The sequence below is a fragment of the Idiotropiscis lumnitzeri genome, chromosome 7, assembly GCF_059441095.1.
Source record: "Idiotropiscis lumnitzeri isolate Australia: NSW breed Sydney's pygmy pipehorse chromosome 7, RoL_Ilum_1.0, whole genome shotgun sequence".
Classification (NCBI taxonomy): domain Eukaryota; kingdom Metazoa; phylum Chordata; class Actinopteri; order Syngnathiformes; family Syngnathidae; genus Idiotropiscis; species Idiotropiscis lumnitzeri.
The window spans coordinates 4,678,762-4,695,342 of NC_142397.1; the positions used below are offsets into that span (position 1 = coordinate 4,678,762).

Sequence of the window (16,581 nt, forward strand, 5' to 3'; positions counted from 1 at the left end):
ATTGCTTTAGGTACAGACATCTTCGCTCATCTGTCCAAACAAGAAGAAGGTGCAATTTTGCTGATGATAGTGTCTGAATACATCCACGGGGTGCCCCATGCAACTGGGTAGTGTTAAGCTCCCGAACAGAAGCCTGCGCCGCCGCCTTCCTCTTGGCTCTCACCTGTGTGCACGCGGTAGTGCGTCTCAAGCTGGTGTTTGAGGCTGAAGCGCTTCCCGCAGCTGTTGCATTCGTAAGGCTTCTCTCCCGTGTGGATGCGTTTGTGGCCCCTCAGGGTGCCATCGTCTCGGAAGCAGCTCCCGCAGAACTCGCACTCGAATGGGTGATCGCCTGAAAATCAAAATGACACACACAAACACACACACACAAGAACTCATGTCGTGTCAACACAATGGCCTCCGCACCGACGCGGCACTTTATCTCGTGAGGCGAGCTTTATCCTTGGCACGACACGCCGGGTTGCATATGGAGCTGAGTCCGAATAGGCACGTGCCGTCGCACGTTGCTAATGTTGTGACGCGAGGACTCTCCCCTCGGCGGTCCGCTAATGGCTAATAAAAGCCCTCCAGACGTGTGCCGCTCTCGCCTCTATACTGTAGTTAATCTATTTATCTCCTCGGCTGATGCCTTGACTCATCTCCAATGACCTATGTGCCTCATTATCTCAGTGACCACAGCAACAACCAAGGCCCAGGATACATGGCTCTCCTCATTACAGGCCAATTCTCCCCCAATATAACCCCGCCACCCACCCACCACCCCACACTGACATTTACAAAATGTTACTTCCAAGCAGAATGGCATACAAACAAGATACGCTGTCACGGCCAAAAATCCCCTCACTTCTGTCTCTTCACATCAATTATGTATTTCTCCCGTCTAGACATCAAGCCGTCCTGACAGCTGAGAGTGTTATTTAAGGTAAGAGAAGAAAGGGGGACATCTTCTCGGCAAATATCGCTCCGTTTCTCGCGGCACTAAAACTCACCCTGGCTAGAACACACAAGACAAGTTATTTCCATTTGCCTTTCCTTCAATATTTATTTGGGTTCCCTCTATCGCCTCGCGTGAACCACACTGGAACTGACAGCCGTGAATTTGCACAAGCCCCCGACGGCTGTCTAAGAACCCAAAAATATAAACAGGATGAAATTGCCCAAAATAAGCACCGGCCATAACGGTACAGTGCTGTCACAGCAGAGGTGAGTCATCTGATGCAGAAGCAGGCCAGGAGATGATGCGTGCTAATCAATTAACGGAAGAAATTGAGTCATATACGAAGAATAAGTGCAGCTGCCTGTGCTTCAAAATCCACTGTTGACTCAGCGGGTACAAATCTTTACAAAAGTCATTTTTGATCGAGAGTTATTTAGAATCAATGACATTCCAATGTCAGTGGTAACATTTTAAGTTCACGCAACATTTTTGACCGCTGCGAGGTCTCTATTGTTTGTCGTAGTTGTGACATTGCTTCTCATATTACTATGATCTTCCTCTCCCTAGTAAATCGTACTGATAAAGCACTAAGGGTGTGCATCCCACCAATATGAGACAATTTGATGTGTATCTCGATACAATGGGTGCGATACCATTCAAGGAAGGTTCATTAGAAAGTGGAGCAATTTCATTCAATTGGGTTTATTTTTGATAATACACATTTCATGACAGGTATAAAAGATCCATGATCCTAACCCAACAATAAGGATTTGATGCAAAATAAGCATACATTTTATGAATGTTTTCTCTTTGCAAAGGGCTCTCTTGCATAAAAATCACCATTTAACGACTACACAAAATTGCTGAACAAGAAACAAGCATGAAGCGCCTTTTTTTTTTTTTTACTTCACGGAAATCAACTCACTCCAAATTTTATTATTGCGGTACTGTTTGTCCTCCATATCAATCCAAGTCAGTTCTACTCATGTTGAGTTAAGACCTTGGGCAAGTCCAGCTAAGACATATCTGCCATCTAATGGTAACTGGTGATATTACAACTTAAAACGACAGTCGTCCCCTGCATATTCCAATTCGGCACCCGCGGATTCAGATATGTCGGCATATTTTTTTTTCAATATTTTTTTTCGTATTTTGTATTTTTCCTGTTTTTCCGGGATTTTTTACCCCCCATGTTTTAGTGGAAAAAATTGAACATTTAACAGTATTTAGGGGAGAATTCTTTGGGTTTGTAAAACAGGACAAAAAAAAAAGGAAAACATTTTGGGGAGGGTAAAATTAATCAAGGCTAACCTAGTGTAGTCGCAGGTTGCATCACTAGTTGCCCATCTCTGATATATTGGTGTGCATCTCTCTAGAAAAAGATGATTCGATGCGTGTCTTTGATTCATTTGGATTTGATCCACTCACTAAAGCCAAGCCAATTTTCCGATTGAAATCGGTTTGCGTTAAACCCTGACTATATCCATAGTAGAAGACATGATTATTGTAATTTTACTCCATTTTAGTGTTGTCATTTGGTGTATTTTTTTCATACTTGGTATGCTAAATGTTTTTGTTTAAACATTCGCTGTAAACTTAAAAATGTTTTACACTTTACAATATTTCCAATGCGGAAACTGTTTTTCACAGTTATAGAGCAAATGGTGTTAGATTTCGTATGAGGTGGTGAACAACTGCACTTCAGTAGACTGAGGGCTGTATTTAATATTTCGATGATGTTATTGAGTAACACGAGAGACTTTGGACTGCCGCTTCCAGTACAGGCAGCAGTGAAGGTGCAAAAGGAGGAGGCGTCTGCTCTTACCCGAGTGTGAGCGCAAGTGTCTTTTGAGGGTGGTGTGGCTGGGGAATGGGCGCTCGCAGTGGCTGCAGATGTAGCTGTGCATGCCTGCGTGGACCTCCATGTGCTGCTGCAGGGCCTTCTGGGTCTGGAAGCGCTTTGCACACAGCAGACAGAACACCGCCATGTCAGTCCCTGGAGAAGGCACAAAAAGAGAGACGGAGGCGCGCGGTTATTTCAGTATGGCGCGCAGACACGGGGCCTTAAGTGGGGAAACTGGGTCACTTCAACTTTGTGTGAGTCCTCGGAGGGAAAAGCTTCTTTCAAAGAGCAAGTGTCTCTACCTAAACCAACTCCCCTAAAAGCCCGCAGGCGCTTTCAGCTGTGAGCCTTTTATTCGTTCTATTTTCAACCATGAAAGTCATTGTTTTCCTGAAGAATTTCCCACCCAACGTAGCGCATGCCAATCACACAATCAATGGCTCCTTCCTGCTATGTTAGATGTGTAATTATTCTCTTCATTCCCTATCAGGAGTCAGCCACAGCCTGTGAAGTCCTCTGTGTTGAAAGAGCGGCTGATAGTGGCTCCGCCCTAAATGATGCCTACACCGTACGCCCTGTGCAGAATGTTAAGTAGTGATATCAAGCCATTAAAGGCAGGACTGCAGGAAAAAAAAAACACAATCCAGTTTAATCCTGTGTGTGTGACCTGGCATCTCTTTGGGGCTGCTTTCCTGTTGCGTCGAATGTGGCGAGGAATACAGATGGGGAGCCGCCGGCAGGCTCGTTTAAGTCAAAATGGCTACGAGACGTGCATCCTTCGGCTGTCATACAGCGCGCCACTTGATCTACGGGCTCTGGACGCCGCCGCTTCAAATCCACTCTGGCAATTGGCACCGACGCAAAATCATATGTGTGGTAATGCCGAGGAGCCGGCTAATCTGCGGCTTTATAGACAAAAATGTGCCTCTCGAGACAGTCAGGCATTCATATGCGATTATGAGGGTCCTTATTTGTCTTGTCTGCTCAGGTTTCAGATCCTCTCCCAATGCTCGCAGCGCCCATCGCTCCTGACTGAGATTCAATCAGACATCTCCAGCGGAGGATCATTAGTAAACACAGGACTGTGCCAGCACTTCATTGGAATTCAAGTGGGGTTGCTGTGTCACATTTAAAATGCAGTCTGATGAGGTCCACTAAATCAAATCATTTGTTACTGTTATTGAAGTGCCTTGAGGCAACTGGCAATTAAATTGGAATTAACGCGGGGGAAAGGGATGCAGGGTCCTCATACTAAAGAGGGAAGAGTGTCAGCCGCCCGCTTTTGGGTTCAATCAAGTTAACGGACAAGAGACAAAAGAAACAAATCAAGCCAGAAAACATTCACTGTGCATTGTTATCTGATTAATCTTGCACAGGCGAATGTTTTTTTTTTGTTTGTTTTGTTTTTTGGGAGAATCTTGCACAAGTAGACACACAGTTGTGAAGAAGCCGGTCGACTTCTCGTGTGTATGTTTTTCTTGGTTAGAAATGCGCCGTAAAAACACAAATAGAAGTGGCTCATCCGTAATCATTAACAGCAACAGGACGGGGTGAAAGGCATTCCCTGGTTTTAACAATCCTGCAGGGAGGCCATCCACTGGATTGAGCTGCACCTGTTAGAGGCTTTGGGGCTGTGGGCTGCACAAAGAGCACACAATGAGGTTCAGGCTCTCATTGACCGGGCCCATTAGTCATAGGGTCCACATGCACCTCCCACCACCCCCCTCACCCACTGTCTTTATGCGCTCGCCTAATGACCAGGGCCCTTTCTCACCCACGTATCACAATATTTGAGTTGAAAGACAACAGACCCACTGCTCACAATGCCCTACTGAACACCTCCACCCCCACCCTCTGACACACTCACTTTTAGACCCTACCCATAGCCCACACACCTTACCTGCTCACCATACAGGAAATGCTCCACCATTTAAACGGATTCACTTTCTACCTGTGTTGGGCACAGTCTGGGAAACAGATCCAGCAATTTGAAAATTTGATCTGTTCACATCTGTTTCTTTCTTGATGTTTGCTTTAGCCAGCAGGGGGCGTGCTTTCTGTTCCAAAGTGTTCCTGACTGGTCAGCCTGGACCAGTTAAATAACACATAATACCTCAAAGCCACTTTAATTATCATCCGTCCACATGTTTGACTAAAAATGCGTTTTTTTTGGTGCCATCTGCTCAGACAGTTTGACATTTTTTTGCGTGTCAAAATAAAATCCTGCCACAGGGATGTCGCTCTTGAAATCTGGTGACTGCAGCGTTTGGTTTGTTCTACGTGGAGAATAAAAATAACTAATGTTCACAACAAAGTCAACTATTCCAAGCAGGGAATGTGTGTGTTGTCTTTGTGCGTTTGCGGCGGCAATTTGCCGCGCTGCGCTCTGTTAACTTCCCAAAAAAGGGTTTGAGTTTTTCCAGTAAGCTTTGGATAATAAGTGCAGAGGAGCTTGTTTTTGCACAGAATAAGCCCTAAAGTTGGCTGTCATAGCCCCCTGCGCTCTCACCCTTAACCAGACAATAGGCTCGGGATTTGGGTTTGAAGGCACACTATGGCCTCCTGACCCATGGCTCTCAATAGGGTCAATAGCATATAACAGCGCGACTCCCATAAGGTCGCAGTCGACTGACCATTGTGTCTTCAGGAATGATTTACTCACAAGCTTATATGCGGCCGGAAAGTACACGCATTTAACCCCGTGCGTTACACTGCACAAGTAGGTTAATAATTTAGGATAGGCCGAGGTTGGGATGCTATTTGGGCACATCCTCCGCCATGCCGACGTATGCTCACGTGACAAAACGGAGGCAGTCTTGCTACATCTGCCTTCGAGAATCAGGAGCCGGGCTCAGGCTCTCACGCTGCCTAGAAGAGACAAAACCACGTGTCCAGGCAACCAGATAGGATCACGCTCCGCGTTGGGGTGAAGTGTTGGAGCTAATCCCTTCATTCACAAATAAGCGCAGCTTGTTTCTTTTCACACCGCAAACAAAAGTTTTCCCACCCCGAGGGTCTGGGAGTAAACCTCACTGCAAAGTGAACAGGAGATTGTAGTCATAGACTGCCCGACCGCTATCTTTTTTTTTGTTTGTTTTTGTCTCGTCTTTGCAGCCACGAGGTTTGATTTTTGTCTTGTTTTATATTTAATGAAATGCAAACGACAACTACTGAATTGTTTATGCTTTAGTTCAATCATTAGAGGATGATTGCGTCGGAACCTGCTAAGTTGAATGCCTCAGCATCTCAGTACGCGTCGGAAGGATACATTTCTAAAGTGTGAGTAACTCTTTTTCTTTGGATTTTTTTTTTAATGCCACCACTGTATAATTATTTATTAGATTTACATTTTATTGAACAGAAGCAAATAAAAAAAACTGTAAGCATATAAAAGCTTTTTTAAAATAAAAAGTACTTTTACTTTATTTTAGTTTTATTTGGTTTGCAAGTCTGGGGTTTCAAATCTCAGTTGTTCTTGACTTGGTCCTCCAACACATTCAAAGGACTGATTAATCACCTGATTAATTAAAAAAATACAAAATTAAAAAAATAGATTCTGTTTTGCTCCCTTAACACTTACATGTTCAATTCATTAATTTATTTTTTTGGTAAATCTAGTTAAAGTTCAATTGCACTGATTTTTTTTTTTAGCTGACAGCCAATCACAGTGCTCATATGTCCCGACAGCCCAACCCGATTCAACATGTTGAATTGTGTTACTCACTTGTCTTTATACTGGGGTTGTGTTCAATTTACCGTTTTCCACTTTACGTCCTCATAAACAACTCACTCCATTGTAAAGTGGAAATGTATTCAACAGATTAGAATATTACATCATGTTCACCAGTAAGTGTCGTCACATACCAGGGAGCGGCTCTGTCCCCAGGCTGTGCTCTGCGTGTGTGCGAGGTGAAGCCTCTCGGCTCAGTTGAGGCAACACACCTCACATGACCCCGTGAGCGTTCAAGTCACTCTACTGTATGTGCTCATGCACACAGCTCCCGCCGAGGAGGCCACTCTACACGCACACCGTACCTTAAACAACCCCGGGCTCTCATCAGTCCACCGCTAATCTACCCGACGTACGAACAACCGACTCAATAATTAATGCAACAAGGGCTTCGTTGCTCCCGTTTTAACCATTCGGTGAAGCGGTTCACTCTGGCTCACTGCTTTCCTACCACCGCCGCGGTTCCTGGAATGTTGACGCTACTCGAAAATACTCGTAATCGAAATCGAGCGGGCCACGGGTGCTTTGTGTATCATCGCAGAGCAAATATGTTTCAGGCCAACGAGGGCATAGTTCAGTCTGGTCAACAGCGTGCAGGAATTGCAAGTAGCTAATGAAGGGAAGCTGTGGCGTGATGACGGACGCACTGGGGCAAGCTAAAAGGTCTGTGCTTTACAAAGCTGAGGCTGTATCTTGAATGGAGTTTCAGTGCTGTTTAATTACAAGGGCCAAAGCAGAAGGTAATGTCTGTAATGCGTGGACACAGCGCAGCTGCTGTGAGTACACAAAGCCAACACTCATGTCCCGAGCCTTCAAGGCAAGGTGGCATTGCCGGCCAGCTTGGTTTCAAGCATTGTCCACAGTCGATTTCGCCACAGATATGATACGATCTTAAAAATCAAGACAGCCCCAGAGCACTATTTTTTTTTTTTTTTCACCAGCTCTGACGGAACAAACGCCTTTGTTGTGCGAGCGATTCGGAGACGGATCCATTCTTTTATTTTGGGCTCTGACAAGTAGGTCAGGAGACTATGACAGTGCTGTGTTGAGGAGTAAACAGCAGCACATGATGTTGTTTTCCCCCTCTCAATGCTGGCACTAAGCACACCAGCAGCAATCCTTCCCACCCCTTAGGAAGTCCTCATGTAGCCCTTCTCTACCCCTGTTCCTTTCCCACAGTGAACCCCCCCCCTCTCCCCCGTGCTCTCTGATCACAGCAACCCTCGGCTGTTCACCTCTGACATATCAAAACGCCAAAGAGACCTGCAAAAACTGTGACTAGACTTGGTAGCCGCAGAGCTCCCAATGAGGAGGGTGGGCAGCTGCTGCTCAGCTTTGACAAGTGGTAATCTACCAAGACCAAACTCATTTGGGCGTCACGGCAAATTAAAAGAACACCGGGCAATGTCTGTTATTTACTCAACGTAAGCCCTCCTTCCCCCTCGTACACAACCTGAACACCGCTGATTACCTATAGCTTGTGTCACTTGGAAAGAAAAAAACAAAAACAGAACAGGTTTGTGCGTCACGACGAGCCGAGGTGAGATCATGACAAAATGCGAGAGTGCCCTGCTGTACTCTGCTCTTGAAATGGTGCCAAGCTTGAAACCGAGCTCTGGATGTTTACAACTCACGGGGTGAGGGCGGTAGAAACTTCTGGGCATGAACGGCACCCCTCCTTAGCATTAAGTATTCATACTGTGTGTGCCACCTGGAGTTACAGTTACATGCCATCACGCCTACGACGCCGATCACCTTTCTGTGACAGTGGCAACAAAATGTTTGGGTTCGGACACATGTAAAAACAATCTGCGAGGAGGCTTGCTTTGAGAAAGGGGATCACGTTAGGATTAATTGCATTTTGGTCACACATAAGAACAGCTTTAAGAAAATGTGAGCTCAGGATTTTTAAATAATTTTTTTATTGGTATTTTCTTGGGATTTTTTTTTTTTTTTCCAAGTGTACTGGTAGGAGCATTTATCAATTCCAACCTTATCTACACGCAACAGAACAAAGTAAATATAGAAATCGACTTACCCCCCCCACCCAATTTTTTTTTTCTTTCTCAGCAAGCAATCCTGTACACGGGTCATTGTGACCCGGGGCATGTTCTTATTATAACCAAAAATATCAGAAAAGGATCAAATTCCCTTTTTAAATCGCTATATCTGTGACTCAATTTACTATGAAATTAACGATTACAAAGTGCACTTTGTGTGTACGTAACGCTTTGCAGAAGTTCTAGACTGAAAAATAAACATGGGTCCATTTGATGAACAACATAACAGCAGTCATGTTTTTGTTGTTTTTTTGTCGGTGGTTTAACACATCTGATATTTTTTCCTGGCAGCGAAATGGCAGATTTATTGATTTTGGATAAATCGTTTGAGGACATTTAAGGACTTCGTAGAAAAGCTAAATTAAGGCGTTAAGTATCAGCACACTCTGAATTTACCAACTTCCTCTACTAAGTAGACATTAAAATAAGTTTGCATTTTACTCACGCTTGATGAAAATGTATTTTTTTATGTGAGTTACCCCTCATTATCAGACCTTAGAATGCAAAGTAAACTGCCATTAAAGCTAGCTAGTGAACCGAACGTTGAAAAACCAATGAAATCACTCGGAACCTGGACATACCGCCATAGCCTTATCTCATCATGTTGCGCTTCTTCACAATCACAACTTAGTTGAGACCAAATCAACAACTCTTTTCCTGGCTGCAAGTAATTTCACGTAGTCACTGAATGACCGAGTCAGGCCGTCCCCAATTTCAAGCTCTGCACCCAAAAGTGTTGATGCTAGCGCTATAACAAGATACATCCCATACCATCAACGTAGATGATCTCGAGATCTATTTTTTTTTTGGTCTCATTACAAGCCAGTGTACCACCGGAATGATTGAAGCGTCTATTTCTAGGATATGATTATGACACGCTGTTGCCTTAATAGAAACAAACACGGTTCAGCTGCTTCTGCATATTTCACGTGATGTTTTGACGGGTATCAGGTTAACTAGCACGCTAATAGTCAGTTATGTCACACGGATTTGCTCGCTCCTTGTCCTGGTGGGTCGTAAAAATAGACAAAAATGGCAAACAACAAAGGAATAAGATAGCAGACAGAAATTCCATTGTTCCCCCTTGTTGAGTTTATTTGCCCCCAGGACACTTTGGTTTTAGATGCTGCTTTAGCGTGACTTTTTAATTGTGGCCGATGCTGTATTTAGAACCCTTTTTGGGGAAACACTTGATTCCTTTAAGAAATTACTCAGAAAATGAGAATGAACCCTTGCTTGAGGCTGAACTGAACCCAGAGTAGCTTCCATGTCATCTTGATTCACGCAAGCGGTAAGTTCAGTTTAGGTCACCACGGTACAGTAAACCTGTCTTTTTACTGTGGGGCGTGTCGGTGCAATTACATCATCTCTCTAGCGTTACGTCATAGCAGCACGGCCGATCTAATTTTTGTTAACATGGATTTTGTTTTCTTAGGGGGGGGTGTGGGGGTACTAATGCATATAAGGTGTGACAGTAAACAGTATGAGAAGGCTCTGCTAATTTAATGTTCAAACAGCATTTAGTTTTGTATTATACCAGTGGTCTCAAACTCACGGCCCGAGGACCATTTATGGCCCATGGGATGATATTTTGCAACTCCTTACTTGACCTCAAAGTTTAATGTTAGTGCGGCCTTTGCCTTTTTCCCCCCGTGGTGTTGCCCCTGGGCATTTGTTGTTGTTGAAATCACTGTGTTAACATGACTCAGGTTCATGACAGCTTTCGGCCAAACATAATTCTTAAATGACACCAAGTGGAGTCCTAGTCATGTCTTTCCAAATCTGTCATGAAGGGAGATGTTGGTGATGAGAACAGCCAATTTCAAGAGAAACTGGACTGTTTTTTGTTGAGCGCAGGGACATCCTGACATGTCGTGAATACACAGATTTTGATACTTGCTCTTGTCTCTAAATGACATCATAGTGCCGAAGGGCTCAGCTTGCAAACGTCACATGACCAAACGCAGAAAACCGATGAATCGCAATTGGTCGTTACATGATCCCGTATGCTTTATTTCATTTTCAGTCGATGGAAAGTGGCAAAATGGCCGCTCCCTGATATGGATGAAAATGAGTGGATTTTGCTGCTTAATTCATATCCCACGAATGCAATATTAATAAGAATGCCTGTTTAGACTAGTAGAGGTGCTTTGAAGATATCTTCAATGATGTTTTACTCCGTGTTATAGTTTTCAATATTGGATTTCGAGGTACTTTAAGCAATTATGGTGTCGAAAACAGAATTTTGGTATCCAATTATGGCATTGTGACAGCACTAGTCACACGTCGTATTTTTCCTGAGGATGAATACATTTTGGATGTTGTTGTTGACCTGCGATAGTAAGATATGAGGAGAACTTGTGTGACATTTTATGAAGCTGTGTTTTGTGTGCAATTGGCATGCGCTGGACCTGGATACTGAGAGATGTTAGAAGCCGACATGTGAGAGGGCCTCCCACCTCCCTCTCGATAAATTATGGAGCATCATGACAGGAACAGTTCAAACCGGCCAGCATGACGAGCAAAATCCAGTCGCAAAGTCATCGGAGTAACTCGAGCATGGGTCTTGAGTGTGTGTGTGTGTGCGTGTGAGACGAACCTGTGTGAGTTAGCCGGTGGGCATCCAGAGCCTCCTCTGAGGAAAAGGTGGCTCCGCACTGATCGCACACCAGAGCCTCGGCGGGAGCTGTAGACACATTTTAAAAAGACAGCATTGTGGTCATGACAAAAACCAAGTGCGAATTACATCTGAAATTTTTATCGATTTTGTTTTTTTACGTACACTTTGCATTTTAGGTGCTCGCATAGCAGCGAAAAACAGGAATCTGACAAAAAAAAGTAGCAAGGGCCCTTCTTGCCGACAGAACGAACCAAGCTGAAGAGTTTTATTTACCATGGCCCTGTTATCAGCTTTTGAACAGCGAGCAGACTGTCTGCCTGAGAGGCCACAGAAGGACTGGGTGTTCTCTCTCTACAGCAGACGCTTACCGCCTGCGGCACATCCCTTTTATCGGGTAGAAAAACAAACGGAAGAAAAAAAAAAAAAAACAACACTTCAGAGTCAACACCCCAAATCCCATCGCATGCACTGTAACTACACTTGCCAGTTCACCTATGCAACGCCCTTGTCTGTTGCAATGAAAGAGACGAGGGTGCGTGGGCCTTTTCTGCACTCAAATAGGATCTACAGATGCACACATTGCAGCATACTGTGGAACCTACAAGTCAAATCTTTCAAAACTACAAATTCAATTAACATTTTTGGTGGGAAATATGAAGTTGTCAAAACAAAACTCGAGACCCGAACCTCTAAATCAAACTTGTGTATGACATCGGCAATTCCCGTTAGGCTTCTGCTAAGCATCTGCATTCTCTTCACTCCTTTTTCCCTCCTTTGATTATTTTTATGATTTAATACAATTCTCCCACTGTAGCATTTTGCTCTTTGAACATTACCACTACACATCAATATAAGAAAAAAAAACAAATAAAAAAAACAAACTCTATTTCACAGATAAAATAAAATGTATCGGTGAATTGCAAATTGTACTTTAGAAACGTTTACACGGACAAAATCCAAATTTGTTGCACTGTATTTAAGTTGTGAGCGCTATTTAAAAAAAATAAATAAATAAAAATGTACGTTGCATGAAAAGTAGGGATGTATGAGCACTTATCGCTTGAGTACTCGCCGATATCAAGTAACCGATACCACCAGTACACGTGCAATTTTAATGAAACCAAGATGGATACATTTTAAAGACCTCTAGCCATTAATATATGTACGCCCCACCATAATTATTGGCACCCCTGGTTAAGGTGTGTTCTTTAGCTCCTAATAAGTTCAATTTTTTCCCAAATAATATAAGAACCAATTACAAAAAAAAAACAAGTTAAAGCCAACCATTAATTCAACTGTATTCCCTGCGGGATAAAATCTTACATTAAGAAACAATTAATTTACATCAAATCATGTGTGCCACAACTATTAGCAGCCCTGATGTTAATATTTCACAAGCCCCTTTTGCCAACAAAAGAGCACCTAATCTTCAATTATATTTCACAAGATAGGAGAAGACAGAAAGAGGGATATGTGCACGATCTTGCTAAATCATCCAGTGACCTTGCTCCTCTCCTCTGCACTCTCCTCTTTAGGTCACGCCACAGATTTTCAATGCTGTTGAAGTCTTGGGACTTGGATGGCAATAAGAGGATCTTTTATCTGTTTCTGGTGAACCAGTTGTACAATTTTCACATGAGAGCTGTAAAATTTATATGCAAGGCTTAACCAGTGGTGCCAATAATTATGGAAGGCACTATAAACGTTACCGTACAGCACTAGTCAAAAGTTTGGAAACTCATTTAAATTGTTTTTTTTCAAAATGTTTTCCCTACATTGTAATTTAATACTGCCGTCATCCGGATTATGCAGCAACAATCATTTACTAATGTTAAAAATGTTATTGAAACCAAAATGTGTTCTATGTTTTTGATTCTTCAAGTGGGCACTTTTTACTAAAATGACAGCTTTGGACATCTTGGTGTTTTCTCAGTCAGCTTGGTGTTGTGGATGATGCTTTATGACCTGGAATGCCCTCAACACACAGTTTTGCAATATCAAGCGTTTATAATTTGAATTTCTTGGCTTCTTTATATGTTTGATCATTTCAATTTGAAGATGTAGCAACACTTTGACTTGTACTTTACATAAACTAATAGGATGGGTACCGTTCACATTTGAACTGGTTCGGTTCCAAATCTTGGTGCCTTGGAACTAGGGCTGGGCGATATGACCTAAAATCAATATTGCGGTAAATTGGGCAATTTTACCTCGATAACGATAAATGCACGATAAATTCCCCCAGAGGACCAAAATCAAAATAAATGCAGGAAATGCATATTAACAGTTTTTTTATTGGCCAACTGGTACACACTACTTTCAGTGAAAAATAAAAGTGCAAAAACCATTTGTATAAACATTCCAAATAGCTTGCTTTGCATGATTTGAACAATGTCACAAAGAACAGGAGAAAAAGGGTACCTCTCAAATAGATTGTGCCGCGATGCTGTAATGCCATTTGCAAAGGCCTAGATTTGTGTAAAGGTATCTTGTAAACAATATAAATAATGCCATGTGCAAAGGAGCAAGTCACCTGTAAACAAAATGCTAAATAGAATGAAAAAAATGTCAATGGAATGCCAGTGCCAAATGAACGCGTGTGCTTCATCAGGAAAATGCCGTCTCGAGTACGCTGGTGCGCGGTCGCCACTTGTCGTCTATGTACCGCACAGTCAGGCTCAAACAGGGATGCATGTTGTGACTCGACCACAAGTCGGATGTGGATGCAAAATGCTCGACATGTCTGCGCTCCTGTCCCGATGTTGTCCATATCGGGAAGTACGGTTTGCGACAAATATTTTGGTACCTCTTGTCGGCTACGTTCATGAAGCGTTTAAATCCTGTGCGCTCCACTGTAACTAGAGGAGCTCTATCTTGAGCTATGTGCTAGGCTATCGCGTCCACATCTGAGACGTTCTCTCGTACGGTGTCGCCTCCGTTATGGGCTGTTGTCACTTGTCCAAATTTGCTCCTCACTTTGAACTTTTAGCACAAGCTCCAAGTCAACAGCATGGTTGTGTTGTGGGTGGTGAAAAAGAAAAGGTTGGACGCGCTGTTTCAGGTGCTATCGATGCACTTTGTAGTTCATGTTCTTTTGCTCAAACATCGTCTTTATGGAACCCAAAACATTTCCAAACGACAGATGTCGCATTTCTTTTCGGGACAAGAGCAACAGGAACAATTTCAACTAACGTTACTTCGTCTTCAGCCGTGTCAGCCGCTTCTGAATTTGAATCGCCAGCTACGAACGTGTCTTGTTTACATTCTTGTTCAGAAGGGCGGAGTCACGTGACGACACGCGCTGTAGCCGTCTTAAAGGGGCATGAACATCGCTGCAGACAGAAAAGACTTTCTTTCTTTTTTTTTTTTTTTTTAGACACCGAATTTACCGACATGGGCAAAATGATGACGGTCATTGTAATACATTTCGGTAACGGTAAATTTTCGGTTTATCGCCTAGCCCTACTTGGAATGGTACAAATTTTCTGTACTTTTTTCCCTGTTTGTGGGAATAAAGAATGATTTTATTTTATTATTATTTTATTATTATTATTTTTGTAATAAAATTAAAAATACAAGTATTTAACAAGTATTTTTCGAAATATAAAATTTGATTACTAAAAAAACAAAAAAAATCATTGGTGTACGTGCAATGCTGCGTTCAAGTGTGCTATGGAAAATCAAAAACTCTTCCACTCCCTCGTAGTCGTAACTTAGAAAGACGTACTTCGGAACCGGAACATGGCATGTTTGCTTTTACATGAATTTGTGCTCAGTAGAACAGAACCAAATCAGTCCTTACCCCAAAAAGTACCGTCTTCGGTACCCATCCCAAGGATGGATGCAATTATCTTTGCAATAGATGCCCCGAACAGAAAAAAAAATGGCAGCATTGCATGCCATTTACAAAACTTCTTAACAGAACGCCGCAAGTATCGGTGACTGGTATCGACAGCCTTCATGAAGACTCGATGCATTACAATTTTGGATGGGATGGGAAATTACCAATACACTGGTAATCTGCTGGGTGCATGACTACAAGCTTAATTCTCTTCATTCGCAAGCCACTAGTGAGGGCCCGTGTAATTGAGAATATTAATCCTAACCCTAACTATTAATATAAGGAATTGTAAACAAATTTAGAGGGGAATTCTTGAGCAGCAATTTTTTTACAAAACATTGAAACCAAGCAGCATCCTGCAACCGATTCTGTTCCACTTTGGAGGTTCCATTCTAGGCCCATACACACACATGCGCACACGCAGACAGCTGTTTGGATGTGGGTTGGCTCTCACAGAGATGTAAATCGGTTGCAGATCCATACTGGCCCTGGGCTCATTCACTGATCTATTTTCTGCTCAGCTGGCTTTAAATGAAGTTAAAATGACTCATTAAAACACCCACAAGCTTTGGGAACTCGGAACGCCGCAGCCCTAAATGTGGTCCTCTTTCAACTCTGCGTACACACACACACACACACACACGGTGCCACCATTGCCGAAACAAAACAACACCCCAAAAAAAGCACCAATCTGTTCATCTTTTATCGTTTGTGCGGAGCAAATAGTGTTACACACGAGCGACACTACAGCGGCTGTGGATCCTAATGTTGTGTGACGCTGTCCAGCGTGCCGTGTTGTGTTTTGTTAATGTGTTGTGTTGCGTTGTGTTGCGCCGTGTGCGATTCGTGTGATAAAGGCAAAAGGCTGGGTGTGGGGGGAGAAAACATGTGCATTGTCTTGTGCAGTCAAAGGCACGGAGTGTGCTCTCATCCATAAACCATCAAACCGTCTCCAGACGCGGCTGCAATCGTCCTCCATCAAAACACTTTGTCTGGCATACCAAAATAAGAGCCGGCGTTGAGCTGCATACCAAATCAGCCCATTAGAGCGGCGGAGCGCTCGCTCCTTAGCAACCGGCGGGATCTGAGGCTGCTCTACCCAAATACGCGGCGACACAGAAATGAGATCCGCATCCTTTTTGTTTGTTTTTCATGTGGCGTTACGGGGGTCGGGAAACTTTCAGGTTAAAGGTGCTGCAAACAAAGCATGTCGTGTGTGTGTGTGTGTGTGTGTGTGTGTGGGGAGGGGGGGGGGGGGGAGTGCGTTTGCGCGTGTGTGTGTGCTTGGTGGATGTGACAATAAAAGGGACGAGTCAGGGAAAGTTTAAAGATCCCTCTCTTAGCTGTCAGCAGGATGTCAACGTGCACGGAAACAATGTCTGTACACAGCTGAGCTTTGTATTTTAGTTGCATTTTTAGTCCCTGATTATATACCCCCCGCCCCCCCACCTCCCTTCATCCCCAATCCCTCCCTTCTGCTCCTCGCTCTCTATTTTGGATAAAGTAGCTGGGAGAGCAGTCAGGTCTGATTAAGTCTGCATTTGGGTACA

General features: G+C 43.4%; 1 protein-coding gene across 1 annotated transcript in view; it reads right to left on the reverse strand.

Annotated features, from left to right (window-relative positions):
- Positions 1 to 16,581, reverse strand: part of zbtb16b (zinc finger and BTB domain containing 16b) — a 29,034-nt gene that overhangs the window by 3,937 nt on the left and 8,516 nt on the right. The window contains exons 4-6 of the mRNA XM_088301162.1: positions 11,170 to 11,256; positions 2,763 to 2,933; positions 164 to 331 (exon numbers count right to left, since the gene is read on the reverse strand). Coding sequence (XP_088157288.1) covers positions 164 to 331; positions 2,763 to 2,933; positions 11,170 to 11,256 — 426 coding nt within the window. The remainder of the gene's footprint in view (positions 1 to 163; positions 332 to 2,762; positions 2,934 to 11,169; positions 11,257 to 16,581) is intronic.